Source organism: Trichomycterus rosablanca, chromosome 25, assembly GCF_030014385.1.
Source record: "Trichomycterus rosablanca isolate fTriRos1 chromosome 25, fTriRos1.hap1, whole genome shotgun sequence".
Lineage (NCBI taxonomy): Eukaryota > Metazoa > Chordata > Actinopteri > Siluriformes > Trichomycteridae > Trichomycterus > Trichomycterus rosablanca.
In genome coordinates this window covers 12,872,882-12,895,515 of record NC_086012.1, presented here as the reverse complement: position 1 = coordinate 12,895,515, position 22,634 = coordinate 12,872,882, and the positions used below count along the sequence as shown (strand labels likewise).

The 22,634-nt window shown below is 42.1% G+C and overlaps 1 protein-coding gene across 1 annotated transcript in view; it reads right to left on the bottom strand.

Moving 5' to 3' along the window:
• Positions 1–22,351, bottom strand: part of LOC134302452 (potassium/sodium hyperpolarization-activated cyclic nucleotide-gated channel 2-like) — a 51,324-nt gene extending 28,973 nt beyond the window's left edge. Inside the window, exons 1-3 of the mRNA XM_062987558.1 lie at positions 21,334–22,351; positions 16,033–16,456; positions 6,051–6,212 (exon numbers count right to left, since the gene is read on the bottom strand). Of these exons, the coding sequence (XP_062843628.1) occupies positions 6,051–6,212; positions 16,033–16,456; positions 21,334–22,325 (1,578 nt within the window). The 5' untranslated portion in view covers positions 22,326–22,351. The remainder of the gene's footprint in view (positions 1–6,050; positions 6,213–16,032; positions 16,457–21,333) is intronic.
• Positions 22,352–22,634: the final 283 nt, after the last annotated feature.

Genomic DNA, 22,634 nt, shown 5'->3' with positions numbered 1-22,634 from the left:
ACACATGCTGAACACCAGAGCTGGGATCTCGAATACATCGTATCGAATCTTGCTCTGCCTGCCGGCTGAACAACGGTTGGCCTGTTGTTCAGATAGGGGTGGGATATTAAAAAGCCGGATAGGGTCTCTCTCATAACTAATGCAATTCAACCTCTGCTAGCTGATTGATGGCGCCTGCACAGAGACGGAAACGAGTGCTGTCAGGGTGCGTCTCTCCATACACAGTGCTGATCCGCATTGCACTCGTCAAAGTGTCGGTGACAAAATGCATACGGCTGCTGCATAAACAAAATAATAAAAAATATATATTGAAGCTCATTATAACTGTAACTGATATAGACAAATCAATTTCCATTACCAATTTTTCCTACAGTTTTCAAATTTGCCCTCTCAGAACAGCTTGAAGCTGAAAACTATTAATGTCAGCAGAAACTAAAGTAAAGATAATGCCCGAATTTTAAACCTTACTGAATGCATAAAATGTTCCAGCTGAAACTGCTTCCCCTCACCGTAGACAAGGTCTTAATTTAGACATTTGAATTCTGATTGATCCATGATTACTTGGGTCTGTTTACTTTTGGTTTATCTGGTAAACGTTTGCCAATAAAACATATCGGAGTAAACATAGTGAAGCAGGGTCATTAAAATCTAATCCCAGAACACACACTGACTCTACACTACACTAATTAATTCTATACGTGTATGTCAGACAGATTGGTCTCTTTCTGTGAGGTGTGAGGGCATGTGCCAGGCCTTGCCATCCTAATGTGGTTCACCACTGAAGACAGATGTTCTGCTTCTGTTAGTACACCAATCATCTGTCTCATTATATTACATTTTCACAGTATTTTAACCCTGTCAAGAATCCACCGGTTTTTGACATCACACATGTAGGCAACTTTTTTGAAATATGAAAAAGACAAACTGGTGATGCTCTGGACAACGTTCTGCTGGGAAACCTTGGGTCTGGGCTTTCAGTGGATGTTACTTTGACATGTATCACCTCCCTAAATACTGTCGCAGACCAAGTATACCCCTTAATAGTAACAGTATTCCATAAATTGCTCCCTCAGCAGAATAATGACTTGGCCTTCAAATTCTCCAGATCCCAATTCGTCTGTAAGATCCACTTGACAAACAAGTCTGATTCGTATAAGCCCAACCTCACACATTACTTAAAGGATCTGCTGCTAATGTCTTGCTAATGTGCCAGATACCACAAGCCACCATCAGAAGTCTTGTCAAGTCTACGCCTTGACAGATCAGAGTATTGTAGGTGGTGCATACATCCAAACACAGCTTATTAAAACAGAAAAGCCCGAGAATACATTAAAGATTACTATTGTTTTACTATTAATTATTGCAGAAATTAATACGACATAAATAATTGTTGTTTGGTTTATTTATATACACTAATGTAAACAATAAAGTATTAAATAAAGTAAATTGAAACTATAGTAGATTTTATCTGATCATTACATTTAAACCAATGCATGTATGGTAACAGACCAAAATACATTAGGTATTGTTTTATATTCTGGCAGTAAGCTAACCTTCAGTTCATAAACCGTTATTAACCACATCACTGTTACAGAATCCTACTGCTCGGGATATAAAGAAATCCAGAGCATCATTCAAACTGTGTCTTCATCAGATTAACCTTTCTATGGTTCCACCTTTCTCTTTCTATTTTTCACTCTGGCCAACCTCTCTCTGAACTCTCAGTCTCTGATGTTATCCTCAAACACTCTGTCTGATCTCTGAAGGGTTCACGAACCCCATGTGAGACCCAACCATTCACCCAACCAGACAGCACAGATAACTCACTGGAATTACAATGAGAAAAATGTCTGTCATAAACATGACTAAACTTATCAGCGCTACGATTTGGATTGAAGCTCAGGGGTGTGATGTAAAAAGAACACTAGCGCTTTGAGCCACTTTCAGAAGAATACTAAACTTTTTCTTTGAACTATTTTTACATTGAGACGTGTATTATTACTGCTTAGTTGTTTGAGAGGAGAAATGATGGTATCGGATTGGTATCGGTATCAGCAGATACTCAATTTGCAGTATCGGTATCGGACATAAAAAGTGGTATCGAGCCAGCCCTAGTTTTGTTTAAATAAATGTTATTTTTACCTAATGTGGCCCCAAAGTGCAAAAGCAGTGATGATGGCAATACTGCCATGCCAAAGAAAAGCTGTAAAGTGCTTAGTCTTGTTGAAAATTGCTTAGTATAATCTGAATATTAGTATTATGCTGCTTGTGCAATAAATCCTCATAGTCATGTTGTTGCTGGAGTGGAAAGTACAGACATAAGCAACATGTCTGTCTTAAGCCGTTGCAAGATGTAACCACAGAAGAGCTTACACCCAAGCTTAAGAAAAAGTGCTGAAAATGTATACATGACTAGAGCAGTATAAAGGGAGGCCCACAGTTCTGTTTCTTGTTCTTCAGCTAATATAGTGCTGTAAGAACTCACAACTGTGCCTTTAAATTCTCCAATCCAGAGACAAACTGTAATCTTTGCCATCTTTGATCATGTGACCTTTATTAGCTATTGTTAGTCTTTTACCAATTAAGATTAATGTATGAATGAAACTGGTATGTATGTATAAAAACAAAACATTCTATATATAGAGTTCAGGTACCCACTGTGGATCATACCCCCCCCCACCCCTCACTCCTGACAATGACACGTTTTTAACACAGACTGATCCATTCAAAGAGAATTAATGAATCTCCGACAGCACTGAATTGTACAAAATGCATATTAGCACTAGCATTAGCATTACTGATTATCATTGGAGCAGGGGTAATGAATGAATCCGAGCGCTGGGTGTATTGTGTGCTTTCGTTGACACTGCTGTGACCCGCTAAACGGTGTCTTTCATGTGTGTTAGAAGGATGAACAAAAAGAGCAGCTGCCTTGGCATGGCTCTAGTCGCCCACATGCACATACATACACACACACACTGTTTTATCTCCGCTGTCACGACCCTGTCTATTCTTTACTGACACACAGGACAGCCGAGGTGTCTCAGACTTCCCACATTTCATTATTTTTAGCCCCTAAACTATTATTAGCTGCAGAACTGAAAGGCTGTAACTGAAGTGGTATAAGTGGTGAAAATCTACCAAGAAGCACTATTCAGGTAATACTATCCTGTTGTCAAATATGGTGGTGGTAGCATCATTGCATTATGCTTTCTCTATGCTGATGCCGATCTCCGCCTTGACTGAGGAGAGCGAAACTGACACACACCCCCTCCGACACGTGTGCAGTAGCCAACTGCATCTTTTCATCTGCACGAGGCGAGTTCATATGCGGCTCAGCTTTGTGTACAGAGAGCCACACCCTGATCACATTATCCCTCGACTCTGTGCAGGCGCCATCAATCAGCCAGCAGAGGTCGTAATCGGTTATGAGGTCCCTATCCGACTCCCATCCTGTATGAACAACATTCCAACAAGCCAATCGTTGTTCATGTAGGTGCCCAGGCCAACCGGATGGCAGAGCTGGGTTTCGAACCGACGAGTTCGAAATGTCAGCTCTGGTGTGCTAGCGTGTTTTACCGCTGTGCCACCTGAGCATCAGCGCTGCTGTGTCTGATCCACTCATACCAGCACAACACACACTAACACACCACCACCATGTCAGTGTCAGTGCAGTGATGAGAATGAACCACCACCCAAATAATACCTGCTCTGTGGTGGTCCTGTGGGGGTCCTGACCATTGAAGAACAGGGTAAAACAGTATGTAGAGAAACAGATTCAGAAATTGTAGAACTACAAAGTGCTTCTATATGGTAAGTGGAGCTGATAAAATGAACAGTAAGTGTAGGAGGTGGTTTTAATGTTATGCCTGATCGGTGTATATTTAATATATAAATTTCGCTCTTATGGCTGGTTGGGTGTGTCAATCTAGACCTGCAAAAGACCTAGCATCGGCAGATGTACCAGTAAGCAACCCTCATTAGCATCAATATGAACTCTCTTGGGTTGTATCCAAAAGTACATTGTCAATTAGCAATTATCGAACAATCTACAAAGAAATAATAAAGTTAGAGCTAATTGAAAATCACATCACATGAGCAAATTGCATTATGTAAATATTATAAGATTTATAATTCTGGCAATTACCCCACCGAGCAGTCCTTGCCTCCTTCAGGAAGCATTAAACTGTATACCCATGCCAAGGCTGCAGAATAAATCAGATTCAATTTAATTAAATTATGCCACTCCTGTGATGGGGCCCTGGTGGTGAGCTAATTTACTTATTTAGTGTAATTGTGAGCACTAAACGCACGCTGGGCAGGGTTGGCAGTGGCACCCATGTCCCGGTGTACCTTGACCCGTCATTACTGATGATACCTTCATGCTGGGTGGCAGAATGAGTCACTGAAAATTAACATGCTAAAAAGACTGCGCACGTCTCTACTGCAGTTTTGAACGATTTCTCAGCGTTCATATAAAGTCTGGCACATTCGTGACATTATTTTAATTGCTTTATAAAATATGCAGCTGGTGGAATGGAACTGAACTTGGCGATAAACACAAATATGCAGAACCTTTGAGGAAAATAATTAAAGAGTAATTAACATATTCGAGCACTCGGGTGACGCGAGGGTAAACTGCGCAAACCCATTACCACTGGGATCCAGGGTTCAAATCCCCAATGGTGCCATTAGCCAGTCAGACGTCTAAATATAGGCATGATTGGCTGGCCTTGCAATGGACTGGCGTCCTGTATGTGGTGTGTTACTGCATTGGGCCCGGTTGTTCCAGGGAAATCTGACCCACCACAAGTCTGACTATAAATCAACATATTTATTGATTCGAGCACATATTTCCAAGTGTTTTTTTTGCTTCCCAGTTTTGCTCATGCTTCTGTATTTGTGCTGTAATGTCACGAATACATTTTGTCTTGCGCTGTTGATCATTTACTACACTAAGGTTGTACACTACTACACTAATGTATACAACATAGATCATATTAATTACATAAAACAGTAGCATTAAAGTTTTCCTAAGAAAGTATTAAGCTCCTTTTTAAAACCTATTTATGCATTTTTCCCCTTAATATCCCAATCTTGTCATATCCAATTACCTAGATATATCACTCCTCATACCCTTACCGAGGTGGGCTGTACCTAACACCTCTCTGACATTCATGTAATAACCAAATGCTTCTTTTACCTGCCCATTTATATAGGGATCAGAATTGCATATGGAGGGCGCACAGGTGGCACAGCGGGATATTCCGCTAGCACACCAGCACCGAGATTCTGAACTCAATTGGCAGTGTCTGCAGCAGACACTAATTGGCTACCATGTGTGCTAGGACGGAATGACAGTACTATGTGGGTGGGGTCTTCTAAAGCTGTGCAAGGTCCCTGCACATAAAGGCGTCTGTCCACTAAGGGTCCACTAAGGACTGCGTACGGGTCAGAGGAGGCGTGAGCAGGAAATATACCCTCCTCAAGTGCAATCAAGGATCCCCAGCAGTGGAAGACAAATTGACTATGCTAAATTGGGAGAAAATAGGAGAAAATGCATAAATAAATAGAAAAAGTAAAAAAAGAATTGCATACGGAGAGTCAGGCATTGATATCCGTTGTTCCCCGTCTGTGTGCAGGTACCATTGACCAGCAAGCAAAGGTCGCAATGGCAGCACTACTAATGAATCCCTTAGGTGCTCCTTGCCTCACACATAGCCATCATGTCTGTGCAGGTGCCTGGCTGACCAATAACAGAGTTGAGATTCAAACTCGAGAGCTAGAGATCTCAGTGGTGGGCATTTGAACCATTGTGCCATCCAAGCGCTTCAAATATTAAGCTTTGTTTTAGGTCAGTATTAACAGCGACCACAAATCTCCTCAAAAGAGTACAAAAAAATACTAGATACTATGAATACACAAAAGCTGAGGGCTTTTAAAGATTCTGTTGCAGCACTAAAATCCCAGAGTACAAATACACAAAAGGAAATACTGGTGAAGAAAGTGTTATTTTAATCAATAAGGTTTGAATAGTATGAGCAGCGTACCACCATCTTGTTGAGGGAGACCCAGCAGTCTGAGGGAAAGTCCTGCAACATGGGCACGAGGAACTGCAAACATCCATCCCAGTGGCACAGCAGGAGCATCATGGCAATCAGGTTGAAAATGCGCATCACGGCACTTGCCAGGTCATAGGTCATGTGGAAAATCTGAAACACACCACAGAGCTCCATTAGTGCTTCAAAAAAAGGCAAACGTTCATAAACTCTAATCTCTGTCTGCATCAGGAGCATATGGGAAACATCTATGAATAATGCATGTAGGATTAGGTCGTGTATAAGAAAAAAAAAAAAGAAAAACACAAATACCTGAAATTGTTTTGCTGTAAGAGCAGCTTGATACAAACATTTTATAAAAAGCTTATTAATAATTCACGTGGTGTAATGAACATTTCCTCCCAGAACCTAATAACTGCTCCTGGGTTTCCATTTGAAGTAATTGAGAGAATGGTTTTTCATTCATTCCCTCTCAGTAATGTGCCAGATTGTTGTCTCTGCAAAATGTGGGTACAGTACTAATAAAAAAAGTAATGCAAATTACTACTGTGGTAAAAACAGTATCTAATGTGAACCAGCACACACGGTATCAGTAATGTGAAGCACTAAATCTACAGTGCAGGATTAAAACTTTAAAGCGCTGTCACCACCAAGCTCCTCAGCCAAATTAAATATATAAATATGAATCAGGTAGGCCGCTCAGGTGGCGCAGCGGTAAAGTACGCTAGCTCACCAGAGTTGCGGTCTCGAATACGATTGGCTGTTGTTCAGGGTAGTTAGTCGGATCATAGGTCCTCATAACTGGTGCAACTGCGGCCCCTGCTGGCTGACTGATGGCGCCTGCACAGGGCTGAGGAATAATGCTGATGGGGTTGTGGCCCTCCGTGCACAGTGCCCGTCAGGTATTTGAACTCGACTCGAGATCTGGGGATGCAGGATTTGAATCTCAACGGCGCTTTCAGTTGATCAAGCATCTGCATGGACATGGCTAACGTCTGAGGGGGAAGGATGGCCGAAACAGCCTAGTAATTGGAAGTCGCTCTTGTCATTGCGACGTATGATTGTCTAAAAATACACTGTAAAATCATACATAAACCGCATCTCCCACAATGCACGCCGATTTTGTGACCCGCAAAGTGATCGCATCCCGCCACTAGATGGCAGCGTTTCCACATCAGCGTTTAACTGAAGCGGTTTTCCAACAAGTGATGTTGAGAAATATTTACAAATAATCCCAGTGTCCAAGAAGAGAAAATTGAAGCACAGTAAGGAAATTTAATGAAAGATGGGAAAGTGAATACAAGTTTGTGCTTCAGGAAGAAAAAACGGTACGTCTCTTCTGTTATGAGGCCGTGTCTGTGGTAAAGGAGTACAATATACAGTAAATGTAGATATACATTATAAATATACAGTAGAAATTTGGCATTTTGACACCAAACACTGAATGTTGCCTCCAAGAAAAACAACAAATTGTCCAAGACTTAAAAGGCCGACTGCAATCACAGCAGGATACGTTACAATCGGCCCTTTGAGGGCCACCATAATGCAGATGTGGCCCTCGGTGAAAATGAGTTTGACACCCCTGCTGTAAGCAAATCGAAGGTGCGTCAGAAAGGACATCCAGCGTGAAAACTGTGCCAGGTCTGGTATTCGGACCAAATCTACATTTAGAATTTTATCATTTCATTTCAATTGTTTTTTTAAATACAGCGTTAAAAGTCAACAAACACCGATATGACCTAAGCTAAGACTCTTAAATCACATGCTATCTGGTGAATTTTCTTTACCCATGAGAACATTCATTATGACCGGCAGACTTACGTTGTTATTATTTATTATTGTAAGCACATTCTAGTGATTTCTTGGCTGTGTCCCAAACCATATCCGATGTGCTACACAGTGTGACACTAAACCACAGGTAGCGTTCTAATTAGACTTCAGATATTACAGTAGGATGTGCTTTGGAATGCCACTGGTTTTATTCACTGCTGTGGGATAAAAAATATAGAACTATAGTAATATTTAGAGTTTTTTACCCACTCTAGTACGACTACATTTCCACCCACCTTACAGCTAAACTCACTCAGGTTACCTCTGGCTTTTAATCTATTAGTGATAAAGTCGGGCCGCAAGAGACCTGCCAACTCAAGGTTGAACTAAAATATGATCAAAACATGATATACTCTATGGCCAAAAGTATGTGAACACCTAACCATGAGCTTGTTGGAGATTCTGACCCCCCCCCAAAAAAAAAAGGCATTGCTATAGAGTTGGCGTCCACTTTAGAGTAACACATATTCCACTCTCCTAAGAAGCCTTTCCACAAGCTTCAGTCAGTCAAAAGAGATTTTGAGGTCAAGCACTAATGTTGGATAAAAAGGCCTGGCTTATAGTCAGTGTTCCAATTCATCTCAATTGTGTTTAGTGGGTTTAGTTGAAGTTGCAGCATTTCATTAGTAATTGGTGTAAAATGTGGATGTTGGATTATAAGTGCAATAAATTTTTGTCAATTGTGGTATTCAATCTGAATTTTTAGTCATGGCTGTGTTCCTCTCTTGTCTGTATTGACCAAGGAATAAGACAACACAATAAATATACAGACACACTGAACGCCCACCATGCATTTGTTACCGCCTGATACCACATGGAAGTCATGAGTTAATACCTGTTTAACACAGTAACAAAGAATCGCCAGAAAAACACAATCATCCAAACAATGACGTGTTTGCAAGCAGTTTTTTTGAGTGGGAGGTTTATTACAGAGAGAAATGTGAACAGGACAGAGGGGAGGTGATGAATCCATTCCAAAGCTATAATCAGAGTCGGTTTCAGCGCTGATTCAGAATACAGATTGGGATATTCAGCAGAAAACACCAACATTACAAGCACAATATTGCAAAGGTGACCTAATAATAGCACACTAAAGCAACAACAAATTGCATAATACGCACAATGAATCAGATCTGCATCCAGGCCAAATTATGTTAACTGGGCAATTTATTTGATGCTGCAACAAAATAATCATTATTTATTCTGCCTTGTTAATGTAAAGACAAAATACTTAAGATACCAATAGCTGAAAACCGTATGCACAAATCATTTTAGCAATTTAAGGAAGAATTTGGCTGTGGTACGACAAGGTTATCTACTGCAGCGGATTGTTTTGCCCTTCCCAAGCCATTTAGCAAGAACAAATATTCTGCAATGTTTTCATTTGTAAGCAATAAAGATGGGTATGAGAATGCTTTCTGTGGGCATGTCTGTAACCTGACTAGAAGGGGGAGTATTAAACCAGCTCATGTTTGAGATACACTTGCTATTACTGCTATTACTAATTGCAAGAACGATTCATTACTGACCACTCACTTATTCTTATCCTACCGCTTATCCAATTAGCGTTGCGCTTGTGCTGGAGCCTATCCCAGCTTCTCAATGGGCACAAGGCACACAGTAACATGCCAGTCCATCGCAGGGAAGACACACATACACACACACATGCACCCATTCACTTATAGGGCAATTCAGTGTCTCCAATTAACCTGACTGTATGTTTTTGGACTGTGGGAGGAAACCCACGCAGACACAGGGAGAACATGCAAACTCCGCACAGAAAGGACCCAGACTGCCCCGCCTGGGGATCGAACACATGACCTTCTTGCTGTGAGGCGACCGTGTAATTACTGACCAGAGCACCTTTATTAAGCTTTTATTGCTAAAATCCAGCAAATTATGAACATCCTGTTTTAGTTTGTATGTACAACATCATAAACTTTGAGATTAGTGTGCATGTTATTAACAGTGCTGAGATCTTGAGCTCTCAGTCGGACGGGAACCTACACAGACACATGAAGGGCTGTGTCTGTAAGGGAAAGGGATAGTGGCTGAAACATTGCGTCAACATTGCTGGGGAAAATAAGTCCTCTATTGAGAGGTCGATGCACCTGCACAAGGGGGGGACTGCTGATCACGGATGGCGGTGCGTGACTCTCTGACCCACACAGTAAGTGCGATCTCCAACCTAGCTGCGTGCATGAAAGCCCCGACTTTTCTCGATCTTTCCACCCCCGGCAGCAGTGACCAGAGATAGATAAGCTTCAATTTGCCATGATCACCAGGAAAAATTGATAAATAGAAGGAAAAAAAAGAATAATTGTTGAAAGAATGAAGCATTACACACATAAAACCATGCAGGCCTACAATCCACCTAGAGAAATATTGTAAAAACATCAATAATAATTTATTTATAGCCTTTTCTACACTCTTAGCGAGGCATCTAATCTTGTTTAGATGGAAACTCGTCATCCTACCCACATATAACCATTGGTTAAGGGACACAATAAGGACCAACACTGGAAGTGTCTCCCATATTTGGAGTTTTTCTCTAACATCACTTCCCTTGACATTCTTTGAACTATTTACATTACTACTATGACAGTGCTGTACCAGACTTACGTACAAATCAATTAAATGTTATTTTTAAATTACTAATTTGATTAATTTATCCTTTTTTGTGGAGGGGGGTTGGCGAGGTAGGTCCAGTTGGGGTTTAGGGAGGGGGGAGATGGATTTTTGCTGTGTGGCAACCTGTATTTATATGTAAATGCAACATCTTTGTTGTTCTGCTCTTGCCCTGTCACCTGTAATGCAAACCCTCAATAAAAAGAATGTTTAAAAAATAATAATAATTGATTTATATACCTGCTGGCAGTGGGTGGGTCTGAAATGTCACATCAGCAGACCAAGTCAAACCGGAACCCTATTAGCAGTGTGTTATAAAGACTACCTGTTGTCCAACAAGTGTGGGTCCGAAGCTTTAATTAATTGCCAGCTCTTTATTATTTCCTTCCTTTATCAATTCTGTTCAGATTTTAAGCAGACATGTGCTTTGTACCAGTCTGAATCATTCTATTCACCTCCTTTTTTGTCATTAGCACATCTATTTCTTCCATCTGTCCTTGGTGTAACTGTCAGCCCCCATCCAGCTGGATCCTGCACTGTCCTCGCACAAGCCATCCAATCAGAGGCTCTCGGAGGAGTGGGTGTCTGGTCGCAATAGAGGAGCGGAAGCTTCGAATAGCAGGATGCTGGATTATACGGTTAACATAATTACAGTTGAGTACCGCGTTCCGTTCAGAATGGGTAATTACTAACGTCCCCAAATGAGTCCAGCATGCAATTAACCAATTTACTGTAAGACCACACTCACAAACTCGCATGTGCTGTTTTTACAAACGGCTCAAAACATCAAAATCACTACAACTGTTTGGTCTACACCCATGTAGGGAATAAACAAGCTGAGTGAAAAGCTATAACACATATGTATTAATGTCTTATTTTCTTATTTCAGTTGCAGTGTTTTTAGTAAAAAGGAACAGTGGTTACAAATGACACGTAAAACCACCTCCTTGTTTCTACACTCTCTGTCCATTTTATCAGCTCCACTTACCATATAGGAGCACTTTGTAGTTCTACAATTACTGACTGTAGTCCATCTGTTTCTCTGTATGCTTTGTTAGCCCCCTTCATGCTGTTCTTCAATGGTCATGACTCTCCAAGACCACTACAGAGCAGGTATTATTTAGGTGGTGGATCATTCTCAGCACTGCAGTGACACTGACATGGTGGTGGTGTGTTAGTGTGTGTTGTGCTGGTATGAGTGGATCAGACACAGCAGCGCTGCTGGAGTTTTTAAACACCTCACTGTCATTGCTGGACTGAGAATAGTCCACCAACCAAAAATATCCAGCCAACAGCAGTGAGAACTGATGAAGGTCTAGAAGATGACCAACTCAAATAGCAGCAATAGATGATCGACCGTCTCTGACTTTACATCTACAAGGTGGACCAACTAGGTAGGAGTGTCTAATAAAGTGGACAGTGAGTGGACACGGTATTTAAAAACTCCAGCAGCGCTGCTGTGTCTGATCCACTCATACCAGCACAACACACACTAACACACCACCACCATGTCATTGTAACTGCAGTGCTGAGAATGATCCACCACCTAAATAATACCTGCTCTGTGGTGGTCTTGTGGGGGTCCTGACCATTGAAGAACAGGGTGAAAGCAGGCTAAAAAGGTATGTAGAGAAGTAGATGGACTACAGTCAGTAATTGTAGAACAACAAAGTGCTTCTATATGGTAAGTGGAGCTGATAAAATGGACAGTGAGTGTAGAAACAAGGAGGTGGTTTTAATGTTATGGCTGATCAGTGTATAACATGGTTGCTAAATGCCACTGAAATATTGCCAAAATGAAACTGGCGAGTATCATCACCACTGATGTTTGATAATCTGACCAGTCAATATTGCTAGCTATCGAGCTTTTTACTCCTTAATATCATACTGCTGATAAAATGTTAAGGTAGAATGGGCTCTAATTTGCATGACAGAGTTACATTAAGGTGAATGCAATTTTCCTTGCCAGTGGTAAGCCTTGAATCAGCGACCTTCTGATTTCCAGTCCAGTACCTCAACTGCTGCGTTACCACTGCCTTCCACTGTATATTATAATCCTCACCAAACTCTCCATTTGGTACTATGGTGCATGATTGACCTGCCATCCGCGAAATTCAGATTCATCTACCAGATTTCACCAGAATTCATATTTCCTGTCATTTATCACTCAACAGTCTAACAGCTGTGTGTTTTACATCACTCCAGTACAGTTTTTGTGCAGCTTTTGCTTTTGGTGGCAGTTTGAAAGTTAATTAAAGAGTGTTAATTGAAGTTTTACACTTTCAGCACACTGTTGTCATGTTCTGTGAGCTTATAAGATGTGTCGCTTTAGGGCTGAGCTGCTGCCCTTTTTAAATTCCATCTTTATTATAACAACATTTACAGTTAACCGGAGCTGATCTCGCCAGGCAAACTTTATTAAACTGACTTCTCAGAAGGGTGTCATCCTGCAACAGTGCTATGTCTTCAGTACAACCTTATGGTAATGGTCAATTATTAGGGGTTAATTCATACATTATATGACCAAAAGCATTGCACTTAAAAACTATATGAATTAACATGTAGTTGTTTTAACAGCCTTTGTTCTACTGTAAGGCTTTCCACAAGATCTTGGAGTATGTTGGAATTTGTACCCATTCAGTCAAAAAAAAAAAAAAAAGCATTTGTTAGGTCAGGCTATTGTTGGCTGAGAGACCAAGTTCAGAATAGACATTCCCATTCATACCAACGAAAGGTCAATGAGGTTAAGGTCAAGACCACTTGAGTTTCTCTACTCTACCCTTGCCAAACCACGTCTTTATGGAGTTTGCTTTGTGTACAAATACACAGTCATGATGGAACAGGACTATTGAAGCAGCTTTTTTATATAATTGATTTTAACTGGTTACCAAGATGTGGCTGAAACACTCTTTCTCAAATGAATAAGGGAAAATATTCAGTCCCTGAACTTCCACATAGTTTATCGTAGGCAGATGTTTAGTGTCGTGGAAAAATAAGGTCAGATGATAAATGAAAACGAAGATTACAGTTGACTGGATTGGAGAATTTATTGGCTTGATCATGGGTTCTTACAGCAATGGAATAGCTGAAGAACAAGGAACAGAACTGTGACCCTCCCTTTATACTGCTCTAGTCACATCACATTGGGTGTTGGACTTTGGAACCTCCATTCTGTGCTAACTGATGTTTCTTATTTGCTTACAACATTTTACAACAGCTAAATGACAGACATGTTGCTTATCTCTGTACTTTAGACTCCCAGCCTCACCTCAAGCACCATATAAGGATTCAATGGACAAAACAGCATAATACTACTTAAATAATATTAAGCATACATTCAAATGTTTCTATAATATTAGTTATAATGCTGTAGTTATAATTACTGTATCACAGGTTATTATTACTGCATTAATACAGAATGATTCAACCATGTTGACTTGTGTACTACCCTGGAGTAGTGCTCAACTGTACCAAGGGATCATAACAACACTCAAAAGAGACATAAACATCACTGAAAGCAGCCATGCACTGTCTCAGCTGCCAGAACCCAACAGGCAAAACTAACTGTGTACTGTGTCACTACACAATCAACAAAGTGTACTGGGAATGAATCCTAGTTTCACATTTATACCAAACTGCCACTGGGACAAATCTTAAAGCTGTAGTAGCAACAAATCCAGTTAAGCTTTTCATATGTTCTTGTGCAGATCTTCTTGTACCACTGTCTTCCAGTTGGGCAGTTTGAAATGGAATGATACTAAATCTTAGCACACTGCTACTACTACTATTTCCTCGGCTGTTCCCGTTAGGGGTCGCCGGCAGATCGTGATCCGCATTACTTATTTTGCACAGTTTTTATGCCGGACGCCCTTCCTGACACAACCCTCCCTATTTATCCGGGCTTGGGACAGGCACTACAATGCACTGGTTTATGCATCCTTGCAGCTAGGTACCTATAGGACAATTCAGTGTCTCTAATTAGCCTGGCCGCAGGTTTATGGACTGTGGGAGGAAAGCGGAGCACCCGGAGGAAACCCATATCTTGTACATGATTTTTACCACGACCCAGGTAACACAAACAATGCATCAAAACAAAACACAAAACAAAATATATTTAATTAATAAAAGTGGTGGCAATCAGGTCTCACTGTGGCTTACAAGCCTCCACAAGGAGGTGTTTGTGTGCAAGTTTATTCTGTGTTTATGTGCCTAATAAAATTATTATTTTAATAATACAGTACCAGTTAACAACCAGTTAACCAACATCCAACCAACCAGTCATCAAGTGATGAATGCTGTCCATTAAAAATGTCATTTGAACTAATTCCCAACAGCAGGTACAGTCTGTAGAGAGTAAAAGACGAGTTTGAAACACATTTTCACCCACCCCCAGTCCTTTGTGCCTTCATCATTTCCACACTGAATGCTATGTTACACTTTCAATAAAGCATGTGTGACGTCTTATGAAGCTTAGTGATGTTTTGATGGTTTTATACTTCAATGTCACGCTATATGCTTGTCAGGTAAAAGAGATGAGCATTTGCTGCACTACACTGAAAAGTAGTAATAAACAGCACTGAAAGCACCTAATTAGAGTCTTGGTTGCCAAAAAACAACAACAGACAAATCAAAAAGCTGGCTATGTCTAGACATGTCTATAAAAAGTATCCTGGGCAAACAGCCTAGTTTCACATTCTGATTTACATCTAATTTCAAAACAATTCTAGCAATAATGTTCCCTCCAGCCCAAGTGCTTTCATTATATTCTACAAAACAGTAAAACCTTAATGCTGCATTTAACTAAACCCTAAACCCTTAACCTCTAGTTCTGGGAGGAACGTCTGAAAGGGTTTCCTTAAACTCAAATGCAGTCAAATCAACATGGCAACCTCCTTTTAATTAGGATTACTGTAGTAATTGCTTTGGATTGACCAACACAGACATTTTAGCTGTAAGAAACACGTCATGGCTGTAAATTATCAGCTGATAACTTCTCTGTGGCCATAGAAATAGGGCTAGGTTGACAGTACCCATTAAAAAGTAAAGAAAACCCAAACTGTAACCTTGTACTGAGAGGATATTTGGACAGTCAGACTTAAAGTGGGTCTGCCATAAAGTAAAAGCTGACAAAACCACGTGAGCCAGTCTATAGTCTAGTAAGATTTACAAAGCCTGAGGCTTAGAGGCTGACACCTGACCTGATGGAAACACCGCTGGGAATTTGAACCCTGCACCCCAGGGGAGACTTAATAATGATTTGAATGTCAGATGTAATTGGTTCATAATATTGGCAATTTTAGTGATGTCAACCTGAAGATAAATGACCAACCTAATTAATTTGGGTTTTACTGGAAGCACGTGGTATTTGCTGGTTTAAATGGGAAGATCTTTCTATTTAAGGCATGTGTTGTTCATCAAAACCAATGTGTCTCTGGATAAAACTCTATCTCATCTATATATCTCCTCCTGACTCCATGTGAATTCAAGAGTAAGTAGCAGATCACGGTTAGCTTACCTCCTCCCACTGGTGGATGTATCGGATCAGCCGAGAGAGTCTCAGCAGCCTCAGCAAACTCAGGATCTTTGTAAATCGCACAATGCGCAGAGCCCGAGCCGTCTTATACACCTCAGAGTCTATTCCCTTCTCCACGATCAGAAAGATGTAATCCACCGGGATGGAAGAGACAAAGTCCACCACGAACCACGTCCTCAGGTACTTCTGCTTGATGGTCTTCGGATCCAGGATGATGTCCGAGTTGTCCTCGATGATGATGCCCGTGCGGAAGTTGAGGACCAGGTCCATGAGGAAGAATGTGTCGGACACCACGTTAAAGATGATCCATGGAGTGGTGGTCTCTTCCTTGAAGAAAGTGATGCCTACCGGAATGATGATCAGGTTGCCCACCATGAATAGAAGCATGGTGAAGTCCCAGTAGAATCTGGAGAGAGAAAAAAAGACGAGGGGGGTTTAAGTGCTACTAAGGAAATGCAGCAGTGGATCAGTTACATTTGCTATTGCACATTAAAGGAGTTCTCATTGCACATGATACTGTAAGTTGATTATTCATTCATAAACAATGGGCAAAATTAAGATGAACTCATACGTTAAATAACTATTCATACCAAAGATATTCAAAGGGGTTGAGGTATGGATTTTCTGCAGGCCACTGAGGTTCCTCCACATTTATTTGTCCTTAAGAACCACACATTCAGCATAGATATGAATGCATACACACATTTAGTTGGGATTATATTGACTTCTGTAACTGTAATTTTTCGGGGACAAAACACTTTTAGTACTTGTATCACTCAAGTACTTTTAAATGAGGGCAGTCAAACTAGTCCTAGTTATATAGACAGGAGTCATCAAACTGTAGTTAATAATGACATCTACAGCGCCCAGGTGGTGCAGCGGGATATTCCGCTAGCACACTAATGTTGAGATTCTGAACTCCTCGGTTGTCTCCGGTCGGCTGGGCGCCATCTAGCGGGCATAACTGCCAGTGCCTGCAGCAGATACTAATTGGCAACCATATCTGCAGGGTGGGGGCCGGACTGTGTGTGGGTGGGTGGGTCTTCATACATTGTGTAAGGACCCTGATTGGCGGAAGAGACGCCTTGTGCAGAGTGCATGGGCGAGAAGAGGAGGGCTGTGCACGTGTCGGAAGAGGCGTGTACAGTGACGTGCTCTCCTCGGATGCAATGGGGTATCCCTCAGCAGCGGAAGACAAAATTGAGTGTGCTAAATGAGGAGGAAAATGGGAAGAAAAACGCATAAAAAAACAAAAACAAATAATGACATCTAGGAATTTACAGGTTCAGTTAAAATAATAGCCTAAGCTGATGAGTGTTGTATGTTTTTGACCCCCGAAAATACACAAAGAACCTATAAAAGAATAAAATTCAGGAACATATGTGTCACATAAAAAGAACAGCTGCTAAAATCAGTAAAATCCCAAGACTGACATGAACATGTTCATTACAAGTGTGTGTAAACTTGTGTATGACTCCAGCTTTATTTGTATGACATCTAATATTTGTTGCTTGACGGAGGCACGTTTAACCTTCAATGACCCCTAACGCAGGGGAGCACTACAGTGTTTATAACTGCGAGCCGAGAGGCGGAAGTGACGTGTTCCGATGCAGCGGGAGCAGGAACATCCACTCAAGGTCATAGCTCTCACTCCCAAGGTGCACTGCTGACTCATACCTCACACAGTCTAATGTAATTCCTCATCAAACTTCCTTCCTGCAGCCTGTGAGCTTACGTTAACACGGTCTGAGCTGCAGCGTGGTGACGTGATGTTTGGGAAAAATAATTAGGTGTGCATCCACCTTGTTTACAGGGGGGGGAAAACTTGGAAAAAAACAAGTAAGCTACGTCAGCTTGTGTCAGGATGATGCAAATGGTCGTGACGTGAATCTGTGTAGTAAAAAACATCCCCTCCTCCTCCAAACCACAGAGCATTACACAACAACAGAGAGCCGAGATCTGAACAATGTGACATATACGCCGATCAACCATAATATTATAACCATAACAGCTCCACTTACCATATAGAAGCACTTTGTAGTCCTACAATTACTGACTGTAGTCCATCTATTTCTTTACATACCCTTTAAGCCTGCATTCACCCTGTTCTTCTTTGGTCAGGACCCCCACAGGACCACCACAGAGCAGGTATTATTTAGGTGGTGGATCATTCTCAGCACTGCAGTGACACTGACATGGTGGTGGTGTGTTAGTGTGTGTTGTGCTGGTACGAGTGGATCAGACACAGCAGCGCTGCTGGAGTTTTTAAATACCGTGTCCACTCACTGTCCCCTCTAATAGACACTCCTACCTAGACGATCGCTCTTCTATTGCTGCTGTTTGAGTTGGTCATCTTCTAGACCTTCATCAGTTTTCACAGGACGCTGCCTACATGGTGCTTTTGGCTGGATATTTTTGGTTGGTGGACTACTCTCAGTCCAGCAGTGACAGCGAGGTGTTTAAAAACTCCAGCAGCGCTGCTGTGTCTGATCCACTCATACCAGCACAACACACACTAACACACCACCACCATGTCAGTGTCACTGTAGTGCTGAGAATGATCCAACACGCCACAATACCTGTTCTGTGGTGGCCCTGTGGGGGTCCTGACCATTGAAGAACAGGGTGAAAGCAGGCTTAAAAAGTATGTAGAGAAACAGATGGACTACAGTCAGTAATTGTAGAACAACAAAGTGCTTCTATATGGTAAGTGGAGCTGATAAAATAGACAGTGAGTGTAGAAACAAGGAGGTGGTTTTAATCTTATGATCAGGACATTAACAATAATTAGACACAAGATAAATACAGAATTTGGATGGTGGAACACTCAGACTACAACAAACAAACTAAACAAAGAGTACTATGCATTGTTAAGGCTTAGGATTCCACTAAGTTCAACTTGACAATGCACAACAACATATGACTTTCCCTAAAATGAGGGCACAAGCTCAGGGTCACAACAGTAAAGTATGCTAGCCCACCACTGCTGATATCAAGGTATCCAGGGTTCAAATCTCAGCAGTGTTATCAGCCAGTCAGGTGTCTACACAAACATTGCTAAAACGGCCTAGGCATTGGGAGGTGCACTTGTCAGTGCGCTCTCAGTGCTGTTCCCAAGCGTATATAAAAATAGGAGGGGAAATAGGAGGGTTGCGGGCATCCAGCGTAAAAACTGTGCCAAGTCTGGTATGCGGACCAGGTCCGCTGTGGCAACCCCTACATACGGAAGGAAAGAGGGGGGAAAGAGTGCAAAAGGAGGCACATCTTTACAAATTCGAGTCATTACCATCTTGAAACTGCTCTTAGTTTATTCTAGGTTAACCAGTATGGTGCCACCAAATGTCCTGTCAATAGTGAACAAAAAAAGTGGAACATTTGGCATGCAAAAAAGGTCTGAGCTGCGACTTTTCGCAATTTTACAGCTTTTCGCTCGTTTGATGCTACAATCATGACAAACACTGCTGGGTCAAATATATACATACACATCTAATATTTGTTCTTTGGCTCTTTTTACCTCAGTCACTTTCAATATCCATCAGCAAGCTTTGGTAGGATCCACAATGTACCAGTTCCACAAGCAGCGAAACAGCCCATAATACTCCCACCAGCATACATGACAGTAGGTACAGTACATGTACAGCTACAATTTTAGTCAACTTTAAGATGCTGATTGTGAAGCTGATTCTTTCTATCACGGCTGCCACCAAGCCCATGACAGTGTTAGTTAAGCTCGCTTGATTGTGTATACTGGCACCTAAGTGAATTAAGAACTCAATTCCTCAATTTCCTTCGGGATTAATAAAGTACCTACCTACCTACCTACCTACCTACGTATCTAAGAACGTTTCCTTTGGTTCTCTGACTATATCTGACCACTCAGACCACTGTCCTGTTTTGAGGAAGGGGTGGCACAACGGCTCAGTGGGTAGCACTGTCGCCTCACAGCCAGAAGGTCCTGGGTTTGATTTCCAGGTGAGGCGGTCTGGGTCCTTTCTGTGTGGAGTTTGCATGTTCCCCCAGTGTGTCTGTGTGGGTTTCCTCCGAGAGCTCCGGTTTCCTCCCACAATCCAAAAACATGCAGAAACAAAACTGTCCATGACTGTGTTTGACATTGAACTTGTGAACTGATGAATCTTGTGTAATGAGTAACTATCGTTTCTGTCATGAATGTGACCAAAGTGTGTAATACATGAGCCTAAAATAAAGTTGCTAAAATGCCTCCAAATGATAATTCCTTTTAGACTTTACATTAATCAGACGCAGGGGCGGCTCGTTCCTTACGGCGATCGGGCGACGCACCAAAGGGTGAAAGGGAAGAAATTTTTCTATCACAGATGTGATTGTTCTGGAGTCTGTCTTGCCTCGGAATATCGTAGTCCAATCGGCGTCGAGTTGTGTTCCGTACAGTACCGCCCCTTTTGGGGCGACTTCACTTCACAAAATCGCTCCAGATTGCTCTCATAGACTCTCATGTTAAGGCTCTTTTTTTTCGAACTGCAGGCGCTGCAATACATTCTGAATGGGTTCCGGGAGGGCTCGCACTTACGTGCTTGCGTCACACGGAACCTGGTGTCGCGATCTCGTCACCATGACTACCATCACCTCAGTTCGGAGCAACTCCATCGTGTAATCAGGATAAATTAGCAACTTAAGAATTAGGGCCACCCAGACCAAATTTAAACATCAAGTATCTACAAAACTGGGAAAATCATATAAGTTACAAGTAAATTACAAGTAAGTAATGTAATTTTTTTATTGTGAATTGTGATTGCACTTATTGTATCTCCCCAATTGTTTAATTGTACTTCTTTATTCATTGCACATCAGCCCAGATGTTAATCTTTTATTCTGGATCTGCTGCACCTAAAATAAAATGCTATCTGATGAAGACTGAATTAAATTGTTAGGGTGAAGACTTTACTTCATTTGATGATTAATGGTGAAGCTGCTCTCTCTCCATGTTCAAAGTTATTTTTGTGAGGGCAAACTGACAGATGACTTAAGATGTTAATTATTTAAGCTTTAATTTACCCAATGAACGGGTCACCTTGGCCATCATCGCAACAATTGGCAGGAGTTGCTCTCAGGGTGGCAACTTGGCAGTGACAGGGCTTATACCAGCGAACCACTGATTACTAGACAAATACCTTAACTGCTGAGCTACCACTGCACTTTACCATAGTAATCCATGTGCAGTCAAACTACCCCTCTTTATATGGGCACAGAGAAGTACGCACAAGTCTTAACTCTTAAACGTGTTCGTATGGGACTTTCCTCCCTTACCTGAAGTCACTGTACGGATGGATGATCCACTTCCCGGCAGATTTGACCCTCTCCTGTTCCCTCTCCACCGCTTTTTGACTGCCGTACATGCGTAAGGAGAATTTATTGACCCCGGGCTGCAGCATGCTGCTGAACTGCCTCTGCATGAAGCTCGCCTGACTCCCGCGCGTCTCCGCATCTTCGGTCGCGATCTGCGTTCCGTCCTCAGACCTCAGGAAAGACACCGAGCTGCGGGGCTGCTGGCTCTGGACCGATGTAGACGCTTTCCGGCTCGGCGCGTTAGAAAATGACACTTTGGAGTCCTTCTTGTCCGGGAAGGCAGCGGGACTGCCGGGGTCTCCGGCCTGAGCCGCTGATGTGTCCGTGGCGCGCTTGTTGGCGTCCTGCTTGTCCTGCTTGGACATGATGGAACGTAGGCTGCTCGCTCCCGAGTCCCTCCTGCACTCTCCGTTTTTGTTGCACTTCATGGCGGTGGAAAGTGGAGCTTCTCCTGGAGCATTACAGGCAGCCTCTACGGTGACCGGAGAGGCTTTCCCGGTGTCTGGATCGTCGCATCCGGCTGCATCAGTCAGACGCGAAGGCGCAGGCGTGAAGGTCCTAACCGCTGCGTCTGTACACGCCGGTACTTCCACTTTCAGATCCGGAGGTTCTTGAATCGGTTCATCGATGCAGGAGCTCTTGCGCGCTGCTCCCCCTCCTGGTACGAAATTTTGCATATTATTATTGTTTCCTCCTCCTATTACTCCTATTACTACAACTCCTCCTCCACCTCCTCCTCCAGAAGTCGCACCAGCTTTTTTAAGTCGAACATGCTGAAACTTTGACTCTTCTTTCCTGTCCTCATCTTCCTCCACATTGTCTTGTTTGGTGCTACACTGGTTTGGTAGTCTGGTGTCACATCCACTGGGGCAGTTAGACACTTGTCCACCACAACCCACAGTCGGGATTTGCACAGCAACTCCAGTGCCAGCTGGTACTTCAGTCCTGTCCATGGTGCTTGGTGGATCAAATCTGGCCTCCAGTTATCTTGTGGGAAGAGAAAAAATAATCAGCAACTGTATCGAGAAAGAGAAGCCACTTATGAAAGATATACCTTCCTAATATATGAATAATATGTACCTGGATACATCAACTACTTTTACATTTTCAGCATTTAGCAAACACTTTTATCCAAAGTGACTTACAGTACTGTGACAGTGTGGATTAAGGGCCTTGCTCAAGGGCCCAACAGTGGCAACCTGGCAATGGTGGGGTTTGATCCAGCAACTCTTTGATTACCAGTCCATTACCTTAACTGCTAG